This window comes from Toxotes jaculatrix, chromosome 13, assembly GCF_017976425.1.
Source record: "Toxotes jaculatrix isolate fToxJac2 chromosome 13, fToxJac2.pri, whole genome shotgun sequence".
NCBI lineage: Eukaryota > Metazoa > Chordata > Actinopteri > Toxotidae > Toxotes > Toxotes jaculatrix.
Window position 1 is genome coordinate 15,662,170 of NC_054406.1, and position 21,804 is coordinate 15,683,973.

At 43.7% G+C, this 21,804-nt stretch overlaps 1 protein-coding gene across 1 annotated transcript in view; it reads right to left on the reverse strand.

Annotated features, from left to right (window-relative positions):
* csmd2 (CUB and Sushi multiple domains 2) overlaps positions 1-11,439 on the reverse strand; it is a 224,401-nt gene extending 212,962 nt beyond the window's left edge. The window contains exon 1 of the mRNA XM_041052918.1: positions 11,265-11,439. Within this exon, the coding sequence (XP_040908852.1) occupies positions 11,265-11,439 (175 nt within the window). The remainder of the gene's footprint in view (positions 1-11,264) is intronic.
* Between the last annotated feature and the right edge of the window lie 10,365 nt (positions 11,440-21,804).

The window sequence follows — 21,804 nt, forward strand, 5'->3', positions numbered from 1 at the left end:
GCCCACTGTGCCACTGGCAGCATCCGCTTGGCACTAACCAACTCCGGCATGCACGCCGCCAAATGGCTGTACAGGGAGAAGTGTGACCTTGCTGGGGCAGCACTCCAGGTTCTACCTGTGTGTGTGTTTGTGTGTCGGTGCTATTGTTTGCTCTGCCAGAGCAGTTGTTTAGTAGCGGGCCTACGGAGCTGCTGCAGTGCGCTGTGACACTTTGATGAATCGATGGTCACTGTGCTGTACCCCGGCAGGACAGCAACCCCTCATAGTGGAGGAAGGATACAGGGAGAGACCAAAGGAGAAAGAGGGAGAGGCGGTGGCGACAAAGGCTGAGAGACACAGTGCTGACTGACTGACTGACTGACTGTATGGGCGTATGAGAAAACAGATTTGGAAGACGTGATGTGAGGAATAATAGAAGCAAAGGTGAGATGAGGGACAGACTGGGGGGGAATAAAAAATAGCAGCAGAACAGGGAGAGAGGGAGGAATGAAAGTGCGCTAGAAAGAACAAGTCAGTAGGTCAAAGAGAGGAAGAGCAATAGCCAGTGGGAGTAAATGAGTTGGAAAGAGTAGGAAGACTATATAGGAGACAGAGAGATTTTTTAAACCTATTTTCTGCATCTTGTTGCCCTTCTGTACTGAGGTCACAGACAGCCAGTGTGACATTCATAGAAAGATAGAGCTTAATCTGCACTGTTAGCTAAACCTAGAGGTCTATTTGGAGGGTTGCTTCAGCTGTGTGTGTGTGTGTGTGTATCTTTTATATGAGTGGGAAGTGAGGTGAGTGTGCACACATGTCTGTGCACAGAGGTATCGGTTGTCTGCACATGTATGAGTGTAATCCCTATACCCCGGGTGAGTATAGTGTCATATATCTGCATGTAACTCCTCCGCTGAGATACAATTACACCGACTACAGTGATGCTCAATGGGAGGAAATTTCATCTTGGTGAAATTAATCCCAGCATCACATTCACATAATACCATAAAGGCACAAACAATAGTAGCAATACAGAACTGTAAATCTCCTATCTTTTTTTTTTTCTTTTCCATTATTCCACCCCTCCTCTGTCTCCTCTCCGCATCTACAATTCAAGTTTGCCTTTGGACAAAAGACACAAGTTGCAGAGACCATCCTGTTCTGGCAGTCAATAATAGAAATGCCTCATGTCCCATGCTGCGCATGATAAATACAGCTGAAGAGAATGAAACTCATCGTTTGAATTCAAAGAGAGGTCCTTTGGAATTTCAACATGTCTTACCACAGCGCAGTGGATGAATGACATTTAACATAAAGCTGCAGCTTGGAAGCGCTAAAGAACATATTGAAAGAATATATCAATACAACAAAGGAAATTATTGTTACTACTGCAACCACAAGATGTATGTATATGTAATTTTCTCCTTCCTCTGTCTCCTCTCTCCCCCATTTCTCTCTTCTCAACCCAACCAGTTGGGGTACATGGCTGCCCACCTTGAGTCCAGGTCTCTCTGAGGTTTCTGAGTTTTCCTCTCTACTGGTGGGAACTGTTGGGTTCCTCTCTATAATATTGTAAGGTCTTGACCTCACTCTGTAAAGTGATGTAAATGAGTAAATGATGTATGTTATGATTTAGAGCTACATAAATAAAATTGAATTGAATGTATCTAAGGAAATGCAGTAAACCATTAAATTGAGATGGGACCATAAGCTACCTTTTCCAAGTCTCCCCCATCACGTAGCTAAAATACAGAGTTCAGCTCTTTGCTTATTCTCAAGAGAAACAATAAAGCCTTCATATATGCGGCCCATCAGGGGCTATATACATAGAAAATGAGCATCCAGTCGGAGCAAATGTGGAATAATTTCAAACCAAATAAGTGAGTCCCTTAGGGTTTACTGAGTAACAAAGATATCCACTATCACATATAACCTACCCCATGAGTAAACTTCAAACAACCAAGTGTGTGTGTGTGTGTGTGTGTGTGTGTGTGTGTGTGTATATGTGCCAGTAACTGCCTCCCTAGTGGGAAGATAAACCCTTCCGCCCCATAGATCCTCTCAGTACCACTATTTGTCTCTTGACGTGTCAGCGCGTATGCGCACCTTGACCGCATCATATCCGAATTAACCTCTAGATGGCCGCCATTAAAATGGAAATGGGTGAGCTCAGCGATCCCGCTCGCCTGAATACATTAGGCTAATGTCCGGGCCAGGACGACACCGTCTGCCATTACAGACAAGCCAAATGCAGTGGAAGGCACTAGCGATAGGCTTGCTCCCACTTAGTCCCCCCCACTTCCCCCCTTCCGCCCACAGGTTGTTTCCATGGGCTGAATGGTAAATGGTGCTTCCTTATAAGGGCAGAAAAATGGAGCTTGCATTTCCCTAATGGTGCACAGTCGAAGCTTGGAATGGCCTCCTGCTGCATGAATGTGTGAAGTAAAATATTTATCTGTGTTAACACATAGAGAGCGGACGCTCAAACAAATACATACGTGAATGCATTTGCCAGCAAACACTCTCGACTGTAAATCAGGGAACACGTGTCTCTACCATGTTGACAGCGCCACTGCTCTCAATGTGCTGTTGTCCCAGTTGTGACATTCACATCTCTCTCACTGGCATTTCTTTCAAGGATCTGTTGACGCCTATGGCAACACATTGTTAATACACACACATTTGCAAAAACACAAAAACACATTGTCACGGCAGCGCAACTGGAGGGCGATATGTGTGGGGTATGAACATAAACAACACCCACGTGCAAAGTTGTAGCCAAAGATTAAAGCATCAAATAAAATGGCTGTATGCTGAAACACGGGAAGGGCGTGCATGCAGTAATGCACACTTGCATGAGTGCATGCACACATTCCTGCTTGTTATCAGGGCTGGCAAAAGAAGCACAATGAAGCATGTGTCCTCTCAGACGGAGAGGAAGAGAAGGGGGAAGGCAGGCAGTTCCTTCCAGCTGGGTCATATTTAACCAGTGGTATTATCATGCCAGGCAAATGGACCTGCAACCTAGCCACCCACACACTTACATACACCCTAAAACTACACAAACATTTCACCCAGTTCCAACACTGATTCATCACAGATGATTGTTTGTGTGTTTTTTGTGTTGTTCTCTTCAATCCCTCTTATCAATTAATGCAAATAGCCCTAAGATAAGTCAGTGTTGCGGTGAACAACACAGCTCCTCAGCAACCCACGCACCGAGGCTTCAAGCTGATCAATATAAAATAGTCCATTCAGAGTCAAAGGCAAGTTATGGTTGATGTTCTTCCTTTTTCAGAAAGACCCCTGTCTTTTCAGGGGAGTTTATTCACCACTGATAAAAAATGGGTCTCCCACACACAACAGAGTGAGGCGCAGGATGCCTGGAGAAATGTATATGAGTGTTTGTAAGTGTGCTTTCATGTTTGTGCATGTGCACGCACTTGTATTGATGAGTAAAAGATGATGATAAGAAAATAGAGAGAGAGTGAGAAGAAGAGGAGAGAAGTGTAGTTCAAAGCACCTCATTCACTGCTCCTGTCACAGAAGCTGTACGTTGTTCCCATGACAACGGGGAAACAGGAGAACACATATGAAGACAAATCCCTTTCCTCAATTATTTATTGTTGCTTGAGTCTGCCTTCACACTTAATCTCACACATGCTCACGCCCCCACACAGCCATGCACACGGAGAACATTCAAACACACACTCATGAACACTTACAGTACATGCCTCATATAATTTCAGTTTTTTCTTCCAGTTGCCCTGATACTTATGGGAAAAAGCACAATTATGTGTGACACTAATGTGCGACACAGTGAAAGTCAATTATCACCTCATTTTCATTCTCCTCACATCTGACAGCTGGGCCCTTTGAGTTACATTAGACTCAACATATGCTGAGGGGCCGATCTCTGTTACACCCTGCCCTGTATTTGCCCTTAAAACTACACTTTCTGGACTCTGACCGATCAATAGCATCAACAGGGGGTGGGCTAATACAACTATGGATGTGTTTGATAATATGATGATGATTGTCCTGAATAAGCCTGTTGATCTGCTGTTAATGAGAGGGCATCCATGAACATTTGATCCTCTCTGAGCAGTGTATATTAAACCCAAGAGGAAGCGCTGATCCAAAGGTCAGGTCATGACCATCCCGGCAGGACTATTCTATCTATCACCGAGAGATGGATGAGCAGCAGACGATCAATCAGCCTCACTTCAACTTACTGTTGTACACATTAACCTTTCAATTCGGATTCTAACTGCCCTCCAGGAAGGCTGGAGTGCCAGCTGGAGACCACAGTCACAATTAATGGGCTGCATGCATCACTCTCATATGATTGCAGTTTGTGTAAAAAAAATAAATAAATTGTTACTGTTCCCCATAATGTTACCTAGTGCATTTCCACACTGCTGACCACATTGGATATGAAACTTTTGCACTGGCAATTCATGTGTTAATTAAAGCAAACAAATCTTGTTGTTTTCTCAAGCTATTTTAAAGATTGTGTGGAAAAAAAACCAACTTATTTTGGTAGTCTGTCAGATTAGCAACCAAGTCTATGATAATTAGTTAAGATAATAGAGTTGATAACAACATTAACTCAGTTTTGATCAATCAACACCTGAGACATTTTTGGCACACTTCTGCATCTAATTTGCACAGAAATTCAGGATGTTTGATAAAAGTTGAATATCGTTAAATGTGATATTCAGCGATCTTTTTATTTAATTTAGCCCAAATATAAGAGAGGACACTCTTACAGTTTTTCAGGACGTCTTGTTGGTTTGCCGTCTTCAAACGTGACTCTGTATTTCCTGCCTGCTTGGCAGATAATTTTTGTCTGGTCCATTTCTGCAGTAAAGACGTCAGGAGACGCTTTTGTCTCATTTCCGCTCATTAGACATTGATATCCTCCATGGCAGCAGAACACGTAACATGAGACAGCAGACAACTCTTGTAACATTAGGTTAAACAGGTCTGGACATTGGACACTTTAAGGGTGATTAATTCTGGCAAACACACTTCCTACAAAGGAAACAGAAAAGCAACAACAACAACAACAAAAAACAACCCTGTTGTATCTCATATGCACAAACTACAAAGTAATAGCAAATGCTAGAAAATGTACAAGTGGTCCCACAAGACTGAACACAGTCTCCTGGTACTACTCTTTGACCACATTTAATCTGATAAGTCTGAACCTTTACCTAAGCTCCATATTCTTCAACAATCTTCGATTACTACTAACTCCTATATACCTGTGCCACAGAATGTTCATCCTAATAATCAGAAATTTGAGCCCTAAAAGATATTGATGAAAGTCAGTACACACACACACACACACACGCCCCACCCCACATGATGACTCTGCCTCTTTCCCAGAAAAAGACCACTGACAGATTGCCTATACGCTGAACACAGAGCGATGTGGTACAGGAAGGGGGGGAAAAAAAAAGACAAGGACAAGGACAAGATACCTCCTGCCCAGGATCTAATCTTCAATCTCTGGGATCACTGATATCTGTTAAGAACAGTGTAAATCAGGAAGCTAAAGAAACCCCTGCCTGAGCTTTGTGTCTATACAAGACAGACAGGGCATCAACATCTGCCTTTCAGTTTGTAGGGATTTACTGTAGCTGGAGCAAATTCCGATGTCTGATAATACCAGGAGGAGAATCTGAATCAAGATTGAGTCTTCTGTGTTATAGCTTTGCTGCCATACCTGGCTCAGAGAGATGTAAGCTATGGATTTTTTTTTATTTTATTATTTATTTTCACCTCTGGTTATCCAGGGAAGATTGACATAGCACTTATGTTCTTTTCCTGACATATCTTGCCTCACAGCAATTGCACATCAGTCGCACATATGCACATCTGGGAGCTGACCGGTTTAACGGAGCTGGGACTGGGAAATGTGAACAGGAAAAAAGTTCAGTGAAAACCACTTTTGCCTCAAGAATTATGAGGAATCATATCCTTGGGCGGGCACCTTGCCACAACCCTTCCAGCCACCATCCAGTGTTTTTAGATGAGCTGAAAATGCTAAAATGCTGATAGTAGATAGTTGCAGCTTAACAGAAGAGCTCACAGGAGTACACTGTGAATGTGAAGCACAAGAGCAACGGTGCTAGATTTATATTCCCTGGATAAGTAAAGCAGCCAAAATATACATTTATTAATTCACTGCTGTGCTCAGGGACTCGCTGAGAGTCACATTTGAAGGAAGAGTATTTCTCATTTGTCTTCCACCACGATTCTTCTGTGCTTGTGTTAGATTTGAACTATTGACTTTACAACCAGAGCCCCAAGATATAGAAATGCCTCGGTTCAAATGTGTATATGTTGTATTTAATGAAATCAAACTCTTTTACTAATATAGCAATACCATCAAGCTCTAATAACGCAGTTAACTATTTAATAGATGAAACAGCAAGAGGAGGCGATTGAACTTTATTGAAAATGAACTGGATGTTCCTCAACATCTCACTGAGTGCCACTTTAATCAAGAAATTCCACACACGTGCATCTAGCTATAAGTTCATAAGGTCTAATGATTCAGTTTGTGTTATGAGTATGGGGGGGGCGGGGGGGGTGCATGAATTAGTGAGTGCGTGTGCGTCACTGGTGTGGATGTGATCAGTGTGACGAAGCACTGTGACAGAGCTCTGGCCATCTGGAGACAGATGACAGTGTGAATCACCAGAGAGGAGGATGGAGGAGGAAAGGGGGAGGTGGTGGGAGGGATGGATGGAGGGAGGATAGAGGGAGAAGGTACAAGGGGAAGACAGAGACAGGAGCAGGATGACACATCAGCAGGTGGGCGGGCAAATAAGGGTGCTCGTGAGGACGAGGCATTTGCATCTTCTGAAGGCTGCGTGCTGGCGCTGGCGTGCACGCGTGGCACACACACGCACATATCTCGTCTCTCAGCGGCCCTTTTCGAGCTTGCTAATGACCTGCTTGTCAACACTTTGGTCTAATCATCCTAGAGTGAATGGGGGTGGCAACTCACAGACTGATCCAAATACACCCATACATGTGCCCACAAGCTTACTTACACGCTGCTAGATGCTGAAATAGGAGTCTGCTTGATGCCTGATAAGAAAATGAGCCCTCCAAATAGGTCATTTACTAAAGAGAGGAAAATCACCCAGCACTCCTAAGGCTCAGAAACATAGGGCCCAGATTATCTCTCAGCTGCTGTAAGCTTATCAACGCTCTCCTCCAACAAGTCGAATCTGCCTCTTCCTACCCTCTGTCTATTCTTTCCTGCTGCTCTGCTGTTTTCTTCCTCCCTGGGCCACCTCTTTACGATCTCCATCTTCATCTTGACCAAGGCTCTCTCTCCCACTCCACAGCTCTCTCTCCTTCACACGAGTGGTAAAAGTAACATCATGGCGATGCACGCCAGCTTTGCATTGCAGACACTTCTCATCTGTTTCTCAGCTCCCATCCTGTCCTTTATTGCTCAATGGTGAATATAGAGAACAGATGGGAGATAGGAAGCAACAGAGCGTGCAGGTAGTGGAGGATTTGAGACTGAGAGTAGCAGGCAGACAGGTGGGAGAGAGGTGAGAAAAAAGGGGAAGTGAGGCGGCCATAATGACAGAATCAAAACATACATGTGGAACATAGGATTTATGGAAATGTTTGTATAAAGGTTTGATCATAATAGGATGATACGACTTCCTGGAGGTCAATACAACATTTTTAACCAAGTGACCTGTGTTCTCAAACCAACTCTAGCTTAGCTAGCACATATCATTATCAAGGCGATAATACAGTGCCTCCATAATGGTGATTGACAGAGTGGAGGTTGGGATTTACACTGATCTTCGAGTGAAGATCATCAGCAGTTCCCAGCAAAAATTAGGAATGTCACTAAGATAGTCTATTGCAGCCACACTATTTCCTAAAGCTGACACCTTCACATTGCTGGTTTTTGTCCAACCAACCAGTCCAAACATCCAAAGATGAGACATGAGACACAGAAAATCAGCAAATCTTCCCATTTGATAAGCAGAAAACAATAGCTGGCATTTTTTACTTAGTAAAAATTTGTATTAAAAACCAACAGCAGAAACCTTCGTGATGTGATCTGGTAAAATAAGGGTCTGAGGTCTGTGTCTAATTGAGAGTACAAAGCCATGGAAACACTGGAGAAATCCTAACTTATGAAGCCAGCTAACCCTCCACTGAGGAGCAGCTGTAAGTGAGGCTGAGGGCCGGCGGACCTGTCCATGGTGCTGAAGAGGACTTCAGCTGAGCGGCAAATTCAGCGGCGACTGTCGCTGTCCGGGTTGCTGAAAATGTCACCATATAGTGTTCCAGTCATTAGATTTCACTCTAATCCCTAATTCCATTCTTAGGTGCAGTGAAAGTGTTTCCAATTAAAATCGGATCAGTTTAAGGTTCATTGCCTTTTATCTGTGCCTGTGGTTTTTTTTTTATCTTTGATTTGTGAAACTTCAAAAATGGAAAAAGGGGTAAAGGGAAAAGCATTCACACAACGGCCCACACGCGTTACCGCACTCTCTTACCCCCCTCTAGACTTTTCTGTGCGCGCGCGTGCACACACACACACAATCCTTGTCTCTTTCTTCAAGAGCCTCATGACTGTACGAATACAAGCAAATGTCATGAAGTGAAAAAGATAAAAAGGAAAGCGGGATCAAGCCCTCCAGTCCTCATAACATTACTGCAAGTTGCATCATGAGCGCGCCGCGGTGCCTTTAAATAAAGGACAGCGTGGCGGAGAGGAGAGGAGAGGACCACGAAGCGTGATCTTGCGTGTAAATGGACATGCTGAGCGACTGTCTCATGCGCGGCTGACGGAGGATCTAAACGCCGGTCGAGCTGGAGCGAGGGGGGGAGCCGAAACACGCACCAGATTGGAAAGACGCGTCATCCCCAATCTGCCTCCTCTTTCCCTTCCCTTCGCCTTTCTTTCCATCTCCCCGGCCTTTGCATTCTCTCCTCCGTGCGTTTAAGTGAATAGAGGTTGATTACCGATTATTGAGCTACGAGTCCACTGGGACAGCTGGTTTTGATCCCGTGGAGACAGCGCACTGCTCTCATCAGATCTCTCTTTCAGAAGGCTTTCGCACATCTCTGTCTTTGTCTGTGTGGCCCTTGGGAACGATAATAAGGTTGCAAGGGAGGCTGAAATTTGTTTAAAGCAAAACTGGTTGACAAATGAAGACAGCATAAAAGCATACACGCATCCTATACATCTAATGATGCTTATCAAAGATTAGGCTAGGAAGGAACAGTCTTATCAGTCGGCCAACGTGTAACATCACGCATGTATCAGCCGTTGCTGGTCATTAATTGGCCAGATGCCTTGGTTTGATGAAGTGTGTGGGTAGAGAAATGTCACGAACCCCAGGTCTCCTCTTCCCTCTCCGCTCCGCCTCTCAGCATAGTGTGAGGCTCTGGTGCCGCTCAATGGGAGGATGGGGCAACTGCTGGTGGCTGCACCACAGAGGGGACGCGCCAGACCACCTCAACGCCGGCGTGTGATATTCAAACATATTTATCGAGACCGTTTAAAGTAAACGTTTGTTACAGGGGACTAGATAGATAGTCTAGCCTTCCCTGCTCTTCGTAAATATGTGCAATAACTTAGAGTCGCTTTACTGGCTCCAAAAGTAGACTCGGACGGCAAGAGGGGGTGCAATAATAATAAAAAAAAAGCTCCCTCAACGCAAATAAAACAAGCTGCCTCCCACGAATACAGCCGCAATGAGATTTACTCCACAGGGAAGTCAGGAGAGATTTGTCAGTATCATTGGGACCGAGCTGAGTGTGTGATAAACTTCCATCTTACCACAAAACCACCTGGCTGGTTCACGGCACGAGTTTGAGCAAAGGTGGGTGACAAAGTGTCACTTACATGGTGGAGACATGAGAAGAAAAAAAAAGAGAAAAGAATAATGCTCAAACATAAACCTCACTCATACTGTGTGAGTTAATAAGGCCTACTGGTGCTGAATATGTGCCCGTTTCCCACTCACTCGTGGATGATCTGTTGTCCAACCAAAGGTATGAGTGGGCGAACACAGAGCCATGACTCACTGTCAAATTCATATTGTGGTCGTGGCAGTATTCTTGGCTTTTTGCTAAAAATAGTTCCCATTTAGCGGTGCGGAGCCAAGACAGTGATAAAACGGTTGGCTTTCTTTGCCAAAGGACCTGCTCGGGATGGGGAAAAAAAAAATCATTGCGGCTGTTCCCCGAAAAGCCCAGGCTCTAAATAACGCCACATGCTTTTCGTAAGGAATGCCCATATTACAGAGGGAAGAAAAGAGATAAAATCATAGATCAGTAACTCAAGTCACTGATTTCATCCTTTCAGAAACACATCGAAGACGTGAAAGTAAATGAATAGTAATGATAATCTGTTGAATGCCCAGCTCCGGTTGCAAGGTTTCAATTTGCAGTTCATCAAGGACAGAAAACCCAGAGTCAGTTAATTAGGCCTACCAACACCCCTAGCCCCCTGTCCACGAACACACACACATGCGCGCGCGCGCGCACGCTCAAGTAGCCTACACAACACACACTCACACAGAAAGAGGGGAAGACAAACTACAGTCGACACGAAATGTTTTTCATAGATGTTTTACTTGAGAAAGTGGAGAATCTCTATCTTATCTTTATCTGAAGGGTGAAACTCAGGAAGAACAACACACACACACACACACACACGCACGCACACACACACACACACACACACACACACACACACACACACACACACACACACACACACACACACACCTTTTGGACTCTGAACAGCATAATAATCAGCCGCCTGCTTGACCACTTCAACTGATTTCCTCATGCTGCACTAACGCTGTCTCTTCACCTGAGAAACCTCCTTTGTAGGCAGCCGCGTTCACACACGATGGTTATTTAAACATGCCCACAGCTCATTTAACCCACCCTCTGTTCCATCCAAATCGCCTAAAACAGTCCTATAATGACACGCATCAACAGAGTCGAGGGTAGACAGAAGCTCAGTTACAATTCCTGAGGATCCGCTGCCACCAAAATAGCCACCCGACCAGCCACCTCTCCTCTATTAATAACTTTGGGTGCTGGAACAGCGACATCACAGCGAGGCTGATCCTAAATGCGCCTTTAGGATGAGTGTGTGTGTTGCTGATGCTGATTTGTATTCAGTCAAGAGAGATCGGGGAGGGTGGGCGGTGGAGTTGGGTATGCCTGCTGCATTTTGCATGTCTTCAGCTGCACAGACGGGGACTTACCCTTTACTGAGGCGGCCAGTAGCCCCATATAGAAGAACAGCACCCGGCTCCAACGGTGCGCCTGAACTCCCGCCTTCATTAGAGCAAAAATCCGTATTCCGTCCCCTTTCCTGCAGGCGCATTCCGGTCTCCTCGCAAGTCCCGTTGCTCCGTCCCGATTTGAAGCGGCGGTCATGGCAGGGCTTTATCTCTGGTCTGGCAGGCACGATAGTTCTCAGATGGTCAGAAAAGGGAGATTCACTCGGTGTCGGCGCTGAGAAAAATCCCAATGCATGGAGGAGGCTCGGATCTCGCAGCTGGACTGAACCATGTCATGCGGGGACCGAGGGGTTCAGAGTCTCTGTCTGAGAAGATAGATTTCACACCTAAAGGAGGGGGAAAAGGAGGGAAAGGCAAACCAAAGGGGAGACGTGATTCAAGTGGTCACTGATCTACCCCGCACGCGTAAAAAATCACGAAAATCCCTCGTCCGCTCCACATATGTAATTGATATTACCAGACGCACGTCAAAAAACCAGGAGATTCCTCCTTCAGTTTGTCCCGCGGCACTTATCTGTCCTTATCTTTAATGTATCTCCAGTTAATAACAGCATTTGTTATCCACGTTTTCACTCGCCATTAGACAGAGATTCAGATGAACGAACGGCGGATGATGGAGAGCCACAGAGGTTATCCGGATCCAAGCAAAAAAAAAAAAAGATCACCTCGTCTTTATAAGTTCTCGACCAACGTTGGAGGAGTGTAGTCAGAGAGAGAAATATGCAGTATGCATGTATTCCCAGTATGGCAGCGCTTGGCCACAGCGTCGTCTCGGGTCTGTGCGACGCCAAGATTCAGACTGCAGACCTGCTCCTTCTCTGCGCGTCTCTCTCTCTCTCTCTCTCTCTCTCTCTCTCTCTCTCTTTCACCCTCCCTCTCTCTCCCACTCTCAGAGCCCTCTCTATTCATATCATATGCCCACATTTTCAAAAGTATTTTGGGAAATATTAACTTTACTCCATTCACAAGTGATTAAGATAAACTCAGTAGGTGAGTTAAAAGGTATATAACCGACTTTTAAAACTATAATAAACTGTAATATATATATTAAATCAATAATAATAATAACAATAATAATAATAATATATGAATCATTAGATCCACCTTGTTCCAATTTGTTATGGTAAGATTTAGGGGCCCACAAAGCGGCTATTGTCTCCATCCATTAAGACCAATCATGGGATTGCCCGGCAGTTTAACATAGATGTCCACTTCCTGCTCACTAAACGTGAAATTGATGCTTAACAGGCTGGAACCCTCTCCAGTAAATTTGAATGTCATTTCCGCTTTTGCATATGATCGGTATAATTAGTTTTCCGCAATGCGCCCTGCGTGGACACAGTCGGGATAATGAAATACGCGTTGGCCTCCAACCCCGACATAGCCTATATGATGGAGATCATAAATAGTCTGAATTCCCGTAACATAAGATGAAACTTTGCCAACAGTGGACCGCCTCTGCCACTTCCTGGTCAGGTTGTTATGGGACATAATGTTGCATCTGTTTTCAGGACAGTGGATTCAACTTTTCTAGAGCCTCATTTGTGTTACTCAATGATTTATGCACTGGTAAACGATAGGAAAGTCAATTAAGTTTAAGTGCGCATGTGCAGTCTTAATTAATTAGTTAATTGTAGCAAATATGTCGGCCTACACCTGGTGGCCATTCATTCATTCATTCATTCACTGTATAGCGGTTAGGGAAAAAATCTGTACATTATGTTGGACTTGCATTGTTACAACAAAGCCCCTGACATTAACAAAAACCGCAGCATGGAAGAAGTGTGCAGATAAAGTCGGACTTAAAATGTTTGACACTGCGAAACCGTCTAATCTGCAGCTGAATTGTCATTTTGGAATTCCAACTAGTTGCTATGACAGCCTACCAAGATCACTGATTCTGTTTCCTTTTAAAAAAAATAAAAGTGACCGCTGTAAGAGGACAGACAAGTTCCTGTGTGTGAACAACAGAGTGAAAAAATGATGCTACCAGACGATCCTTGGATGCAACCAACTCCAAAGCAGTTCGCGAGGGCGTTCACACCCTTTCCCCGCTACACCTGGGTCCATCCACACGTGCCCAGCGACAACTTTGATCGTGTTTGCAAAAACATCTGGAGCAGAGCAAAGGAGGCCAACAGCGAGTGTGGCAGAGGTCAAAGTCCACCGGAGACACCGCGGAATAAAGCCGGCACTCCTTTGGACATCAAGCGGAGACACCGGTGAGCACGTTTGGGCACACACACAGAGCCTGGGAACCAGTGGAACCATTATACGCAATAAAACACAAACGCTATAGCACCTTCATGTACAATCAATCAATCACATTGCTTTGGTTAATTCGCTATAATGTGACAATGAATGTGTCTCAAAATGTTCCAAGGAAGTAACTGTAACTCTGAACCTGCTGTAGTTCTTTTTACAACATAGTATGGCTCATGTACCTTTGCAGGCTTATATAGTCTTCAGCTTTATTTATCATTTTGTTCTTAAGACTATTATCATTGCATTTTCCTCTCAAGGGAAGTGGTAGATAATTCAATAGATTTAATTATGCAAGCTAATACTCCCCCAGTGTCTTATAGTAGAACATGGTAACTTAAGGATAATGTTGATGGTAAATCCTCCCATGTTTACATTGTATTTCTAGGACTTTCAAAATTGTTAGTGTAGATTAGGTAACTAATACTGAAATGCTATGATTGTTGGTTTTATTTACTTTAGGAAGTAATGGATTTATTCATGTTATAATAAATAATTTACTAGTGAAATGTCAGTAATGAGCCAGAAAAAAAAAAGGAATTGGGTTGCCAGGTTTGTGAAAAATCTACTTGGCTGGAGTTTAGTCTGTATTTGGCAGTAAAGTTGTTATGAAAGCAGGTAATCCATAAAGAAATGCTTATAGGTTTCTCACATTCTAATAAGCCACAGTGTCTGTAGTTGTATAAGCTAACTAACCTAAATGAAGGGTTTTTACAATAAGGCTGACTCCCTCTGGAGCGTTGTCTACCAGAGGGAGTCATCCTGGAGTGTTTGACCTTTAGCTTCTACACCACTAGTTATTGTTGTTAGCAATGTCTACTGTGTAATTTTAAAGTCCATCTCACTACTTTTGGTAGATCTATGGAAAGTGAATGGACAAACTCATGGAAGTCTGTCTGAGAAGTTGGGCCTTTTTCTAACCTAGATCCTGACATTGCAGTGTAGATCAGGTGGGCTGCTGTGCGGTCATAGACCCACTGTATAATGTTAATGTACACCATCTGCTCACCCGCCGCCCGGAGCTTCCATGACGTCTCCGTTATCATAAGAGTCCCGGGTCTCACCGGACCGTCTGTTCCGCATCGCGGCTCGGCAGTCGACAGGCTGGTGACTAAAGGATAGCCTCATTAAAAAGTCATGGTTTGAAGTGTGCAGCGCACCACACATACAGGATGGAGAGCCATGGACCCAGTGAGTCATCCTCTTTAGGCAAAATGCTGGGTTCATCTAAAAGTCTAGTCAAATTTGGCAAATAAATGACAGTATACTGAATCAGCTAGTATTGATTAACCAGTTAGTCTGGAATTATATTATACACTATCAAAAAGAATGTTAATTTTACCAAGAGGTGTACTCTTATATCTTGAAATATGATTGAATGATATGATTGAAATCTGCCAGTGCCTCCAATTAAACCAGTTTCCCACATGTTCATAACACTAGTGACCCTGTCTTTATACGACACAATGTCACCTGTTTCTAAAACTTCACAAAAAGGCCAAAGTATCTGCAATGACACTGCAATTAGATTTTTCACTTTCTTACTGAAAAACTGTTGAATGCAAGAGTGCATGAGCAAGTTGACCTTGTAGGGGTAGCGACGTTGGTGTAAGGGTCAGTTACATATAAAGGATGTGTTAACCTCTCCACGCTCCCACACATGTTTCTCCCCCTGTCTAGGGCTGAGGAGCAACAGAAAGAGGCTGATGCTTTGGGTCTGAGCACGACGTATGAGGAGGACAAGCGGCAATACCACACCGAGTTCATCCTTCCTTCCCCTTATCTCTCAGGCCGCAGACATCCCCGTGTTGCCAAGCCTGCACGGGTACCGATCCCTGTGATGGAAGCAGAGATGCAACTAAATGAGAACGAGGCAGAGAGGAAAAGAAATTTGGTGGGCATGATGATTTTGGAGGCTAAAGTTGTTTTCTGTGTTGGTTTACTGAAGTCTGCTTACCCTCTGTTTTTCAAACCAAAACTGTTTGAACATTTTCATTAACTCTATTCTGTTCTTGCTAATTAAACACGCACCTCCAGGATGAGGAAGATCCTCTGCTTCCTTCTGAGCTACCTAGGGATAAGTGTACAAGTGAAGATGAGGGCGATATTAGCAGCAGCTCGGACAGCAGTTCCACCGATGATGATTTTGTTTCTCTGCCTGGGGTGCGAAGTTGCGCCACTGATATCAGTGATGACGACTCAGCGAGCGACAACAATGACTGCGAGGTGGAGGAAAATGAAATTCCACACTCGTCTGATGAATCGAGCTCTGACAGCGAGCAGGATTCCCCATCTTCTACTACAGAGAAGGACTTTCCCTCACTATCTACTATCAGGGCTGGCATTCTACCACGTCCCACGCAGGCTCCAGCCCCGTGGAAGCTGCATGGCCAGTGGGAGATTCCCCTTTCATTCCACCCACATAACATCCCCACTGCCACTTTGGCAAGAGGTGTGACCACCCCTGCGCGGGCTCCTGTCCAAGGCAGAGCTAAAGCACCTCAGACTAGCTCAAAAACCAATGCACCACCAGCAGCCGCAACACAGCAAGAGGCTTACGACCTACTGGCTGACTTCCCAGCTCTCCAGCCCCCAAAGAAGCCTTTAGCCTGGGGTATATTGCAAGATGGGAATCCCAAGACAAAAGATGCAACTAGGCAAGGATGGCTTACTCACCCACCAAACCACTGCCAAGAGAGTGGGGCTTCCCATCAGAGGAATATGGAAAATGTGCCCCATGAGGTCTCCTCCATCTGCGCAGGAGATCAGAAATCTGTGCTGAACCGTCAAACATTTGGCTCGGCCAATCAACTCAACTCTCCTACCATCAGCTGTGGGGAACTGAAGGGCTACAAGCAGCCTCCTCCTAGAGGTAATAAATCTGCCATGTGTCTCTGTCTAGCTGTGCTCTTTACGTGCTTCTCCTTCTATCAGTTGCTATGAATAATCTGGTTATCATTAATATAATTTTATGCCATTCTTAATGCTCTCTAGAGCTACATATGCACAAATGCAACGTCCCTTGCCCAAGAATGTATTATTGATATTAATGACACCGTCATACTCGGCTAATTAAAGGCAGGTGAGAGGCAGCGGCAACTGTCCCAGGAAGAAATGTCGGCTCTCAGAAGTTGCTGAGTGCAAAATTTGCAACAGCCCAGCTCACAAGGCTTTTTTTTCTGAACTTCAGGCCTACTTATAATAACCTTATCAATTGCGGGGGGGGGGGCAGCACCCTGTGCCACTCATAATCCCCAGCAAGCCCACCCACCCACCTACATGCACAAACACACACAAACGCACACATGCAAACATTGCATCTCTCTGTGCGTGTAGGTGTTAAACACTGTGACTCTTCATCTGTGTTGCATAGAAGTACTTCCTCAGTTGGATGACTCAGTGGGAAAATGTTTTCATAATGAAGGGATTATTGTGCAGTGGCAAAGTGAATTACACGGTGAACCTTCCATACTGGCTGCTGAGGCAGAACAGAACAGTGGACACAGATATGAATTAAGTCAACAACAACTCAAGCACACACTGTTAATTTTGGTCGGGAGCATGGCTTTGTACAGTACATACAGTACCTCCTACACACTTTGCAGTGATGCCATACCTTTGCTATTCTATCTGTGAATATGAACTCAAGAGCAACTTAGGCATATGTCTATGTGAGAAGTGTGTATATATATATATATATATATATGATATTGTATGATTCACTTATATTTGGTTATGTTTGAAATCCCTTCTGCTCCTTAACAGGTGCACGGCTGTAGCTGAAGGCTGCTTTGCTCTGCTCAATAAATGTGCATATGTGATACATACTGCTGGCACTCCTCCAGCACTTTGCAGTCAGTGCTGATATGACAGAATCTACTCTCTGATAGCATAGTCCTGTTGATTCAATAGCACTTTGTTGATCCCCTGGTGGGGGGGGGGGCAACTGCTGCAAATTCTTTTGCAAAACAGAAAAAAGAAAACCACAGTTCTACTGAGCTTACCCTCTGCACACACACACTTAACATGACATGGGCCAGACAAGACAGTGTACATGTGAAATGGGTATACCAGTAATCCTTGCCCCCCTTGCTGTGCATATTGCAGTTGCAGGTGCAGATGGCGTGGGTGTTAATGCCAGGTCCTGGGCTAGCGCTGCCAAAGCAGGCATGAAGCAAGCAGCTGCCCCTCAGGAGAAAGCCAGACCTTGTACCTTTCAGCACAGAGTTGCCGTTAACAGAGCCAAAGGTAAGTTTATACCTTGGCATCTTATCCTGTGTTCAGGGGGCTGGGTATTATGTTTCATGGTGGGCCACATGAAGAATTCATCATGATGATCACTGGTTGAGCACATTTATTTCTGCAGTGCTTACTAAGCTGAAGGCTCCAGCATGTCTCCTTGCCCTTTATGCACTGTGCTTTAAAGGTTGTGTGTGTAGCATTTTCAAACATCAATACATCATTGTCAAATTAATTGTGATATTTTAGTATATTTACCAGATGCAAATGAGGCTGCAGTTGAGGTGATGCGTGGTCTATCTCACGCCAGCGGTATTGTTACTGTTTGTGACATCAATTAATCTGTGCTTTTTATCAGACTCAACACTGAACACTGACCACTGACAGGCTTCTGGCACAGCTTGAGGTGGTCTGAAATTGGTTTAAATAATAAAGTGACATTTTAACAATGCATGCAAGTGAACAAGCCACTTTTAAAGCAGACATTTCCAATAGAAATGTATGTATCACCATGTATCATCACATCATATTTTTCACATATCAACCCCCCCTTTTCTGCTTGGAAAATGTTCAAATGTTGCTCTCAATCTTTGTCAATCATCAAATCTGGCTTGACATTCCTGAGGCTTTAAATGTGTAGTAAAGTCTGTCAAATTATGTTTTCAAATTTGCCAGATCAAATTTGCATGTCTGAGTATACCAACACCCAAATTTAATGATCAACTCGGTTGCCTCTCTGGAGAAGTTGCTTCTCTGATATTTTATGTTTGTAGTAATAATCTAAATTGGGAGGGGACCACGCCACTCATGGTGTTCTCTTTGTGAAGTCTGACTCGTGACACGTGTGTTTGAACGTGTTGCGGTAGAAGATTCTAACAAGGTGTTTATAAGTTGCAGTGAGTGTTGGAGTGAAAATCAGAACACTACTGTATTATAAAAGTAACAGTCCCATTAAAAGTCTACAATGCAACATAAATCTAAAAAATAAATAAATAAATTATGATGCATACTTAAAAAAATCGCCCAGGACTTCAGTGAGAGGTAACAAGGAGCCAGATTTTTGTAAACTAGTGAATGCTGTAAAAACTGCATCAAGAAAGCAGGTACACTGTCAATGCTTCCAACATTATTTCACAAATCTTATTTCTTATTTGTCCTTAATCCTTTTTCTTCTTTTGTCCTTTCACAGCCATGTATTCTGTCAGTCAGAACTGTGCCAACAGAGGGACTCCTTCTCATCAGGTGGCTAATCTGTGGATGACTGGTTTGCATCGTGGCCCTCAAATCCACCACCCAAACCATTGTGTCAGACCTGGCTACCATCCCAACCATCAGGTGAATATATTACTGAGATTTAAACTGATTAGCTAATACACACTTTGCCTGTAAGCCTATGTGTGCAGGATCATGCTGCTATTTTCCACGATTTTCCATGTGAAACTGCATCTTCACTTCTTGCTTATACTATATAAGCTGAGGCTGAATAGCTATAACTGTTTCATATATCTGATTGTCTTGTTATTTTAATGGCTTACTGATTATATGCATTTTTAAAAATACTCCAGAGTTCAGATCTTAAAACAGAAATTAAGGGTGGGATTTGCTTTGAAGTAGATACAATTCTTCAGTGACCCACAGGCATCACAGCACCACTTATCCTGTATCATTGCTTGGTTAAACACCATTCACAGCTGATCAGAGGCTCACTCGAATATCTGTTAAACCCAGCTCTCAGTCCAACGCTGTTGATGCTGCACAGCTCTCCCTCTCCGTGTCTCACTGAACCATAAAAATACCACAGCAAAAGGCTTTCTCACTTTTGTGGTTTTAAAATAGATTAAAGAAAAACACCAGTGTTTTCTAAATCAGCTAGCAAACTCGAGTATGTTCAAAATATATTTGCCATTTCTAGCCTTTTCCGTGTGATTGCTTCCTTGGTAGAAATTAGGACTGCTGTGCATTTATTTTCTAATTTGTTGATGATGATGTGCTTAACACAAACATCTCGAAAACTAGCAGTTAGATTGGAATGAAACTATGTGTGTTCATGCACTTACCGATTGGTTTAGGTGACCCTGAGACCTGTCCTGAATCATTTGGCCAAACTGTGTGTGTGTGTGTGTGTGTGTGTGTGTGTGTGTGTGTGAAATACCTGTGAAAATAGCATCTCTTTGGTGGTCAGTGTCATGCAACAAAACATCTATGATTTAACAATCTGATCCACTGCCAATTATATCACTGTAAAGGTACCAGTCTGCTAATGATGTTGGTATTGTCAAAATCAAAGCTGACATAACAGCTTTCTGTTATGTCCTCCAGCTGAAGTGTTAGGTGCTTGTAGAAACTGGGTTCAATAATCTCAGTAAGTAGACAGTAGTTTGTTTTCTTGTTGAGAGTTTGGTGAGATGATTGCTACCACTCTCATGTCTGTATGCTAAATATGTAGTGAGTGGAAAGAAACAGCTAACCCAGCTTTGCAGCTTTGTCATAAAGTAAAAAAAAAAAAAAAAAAAAAAAAAATCTGTCTGCCTCTAAAACTCCCTGGCCCAGCCAAAACATAGTTCCAACATGTAACTCCCTGTAGAACCGCAAGTTCACATTTTTATATTTCTGGTTTTTTTTTAACCTTTGGTCAGAGTCTAACAAGTTGTTTACCCCTCTTTCCAGTCTTTATGTTAAACTAAACTATCTGACCGCTAGCTATAAATACACGTTGAGCATACAGACATGAGAGTGGTGCCGACCTTCTCATCCAACTACTCCAGCAAGAAAGCGAATAAACATTTTTCCCATAGGCCATAAGTATAAGAAGAGGACTTGGTGTATTCTGAAACTATTCGCCACCACTCTGCGCTGTCTCTGGTTTCCCAACATTACATCTGTGAACAGAGAGCAAACATGCGACTTTAAACTTTATTTTGGCCTTTGTCTTGATTCATTTGGGACTTTGCAGTGAACGGTAACCAGAAAGGCTGTGTAAAAACAGAGCACCATATTTTTACACCTCCATCTCTTCCACTTTCTCAATCTCTCCTCGCTTTGCCCTTTCCGTCTATGACCTATTTAAATTTGGGTTGCACTTTCTTTTACCATGTGCGGTGGTGACAGTGACAGCAAGGCTTAGTGCTCTCTGAGGTTTGCCCCTTTGGCCTCAGCACTTCCAATCCAACAGGATAATTACTGAAGCTCCAATGCACATTCCCCCTGGGTGGAAGTGGCAATGGGGGTGGGCGGGGGGTGGGGGGTCTCTTGGTGTCAGCTGAGAAATGAGATGCAAGGAGGCAAGCCTGAGAGAGAGAGACGGAGGGAGACATAGAGAGACTGTAAAATGTGTGATGGTGATGGAGAGAGACATTATAAAAGATTTATTTTTGGCTTCAAAACAGCTGATGCAGAGATGCAAGTAAATGTTTATGGAGAGTGTGAAAAAGTTATGGGAACTATTTCAGACACTGACACATTTTAAAATCTGTCTCTCTGTCTTTGTTTTTCGCTCTCTCTCTCTCTCTCTCTCTCTCTCTCTCTCTCTCTCTCTCTCTCTCTCTCTCTCTGACACACACACACACACGCACTCGAAGGCTCTGGCTCTCATGCACCTACCTGTTCTTGTTCGGGCACTGACTATAACCTAAATATTCTGCTATTAAAGTTTTACAGGAAAGAGAGAAAGGGTAGCATGTGGGGAAAAAAAATCAGATACGTAGAGTCCAAAGAGCTTTTTATCAAGCAGGTGAGGATGCACTGTGAATGGGTGATAGTAACTATTAGGGTTTCTTTTTGAAAACGCCAAGGCCACTCAGGTAGAACCAAGGTCCCATACATATGCCTGCATTCTGAATTCAGAGTGTTTTATTCTCCCTGCCTTTCATTCAGCCACCCAAACAACTGTTTAGCATTGATTTAAATCTCTTCTGTCCCAGTAATCAAATCCAAGATATTAGATGCTACCTCTAAGAGAGAGCAATTAAGTGAAGCTACTTTTTACTGTGTTGGGGAATTG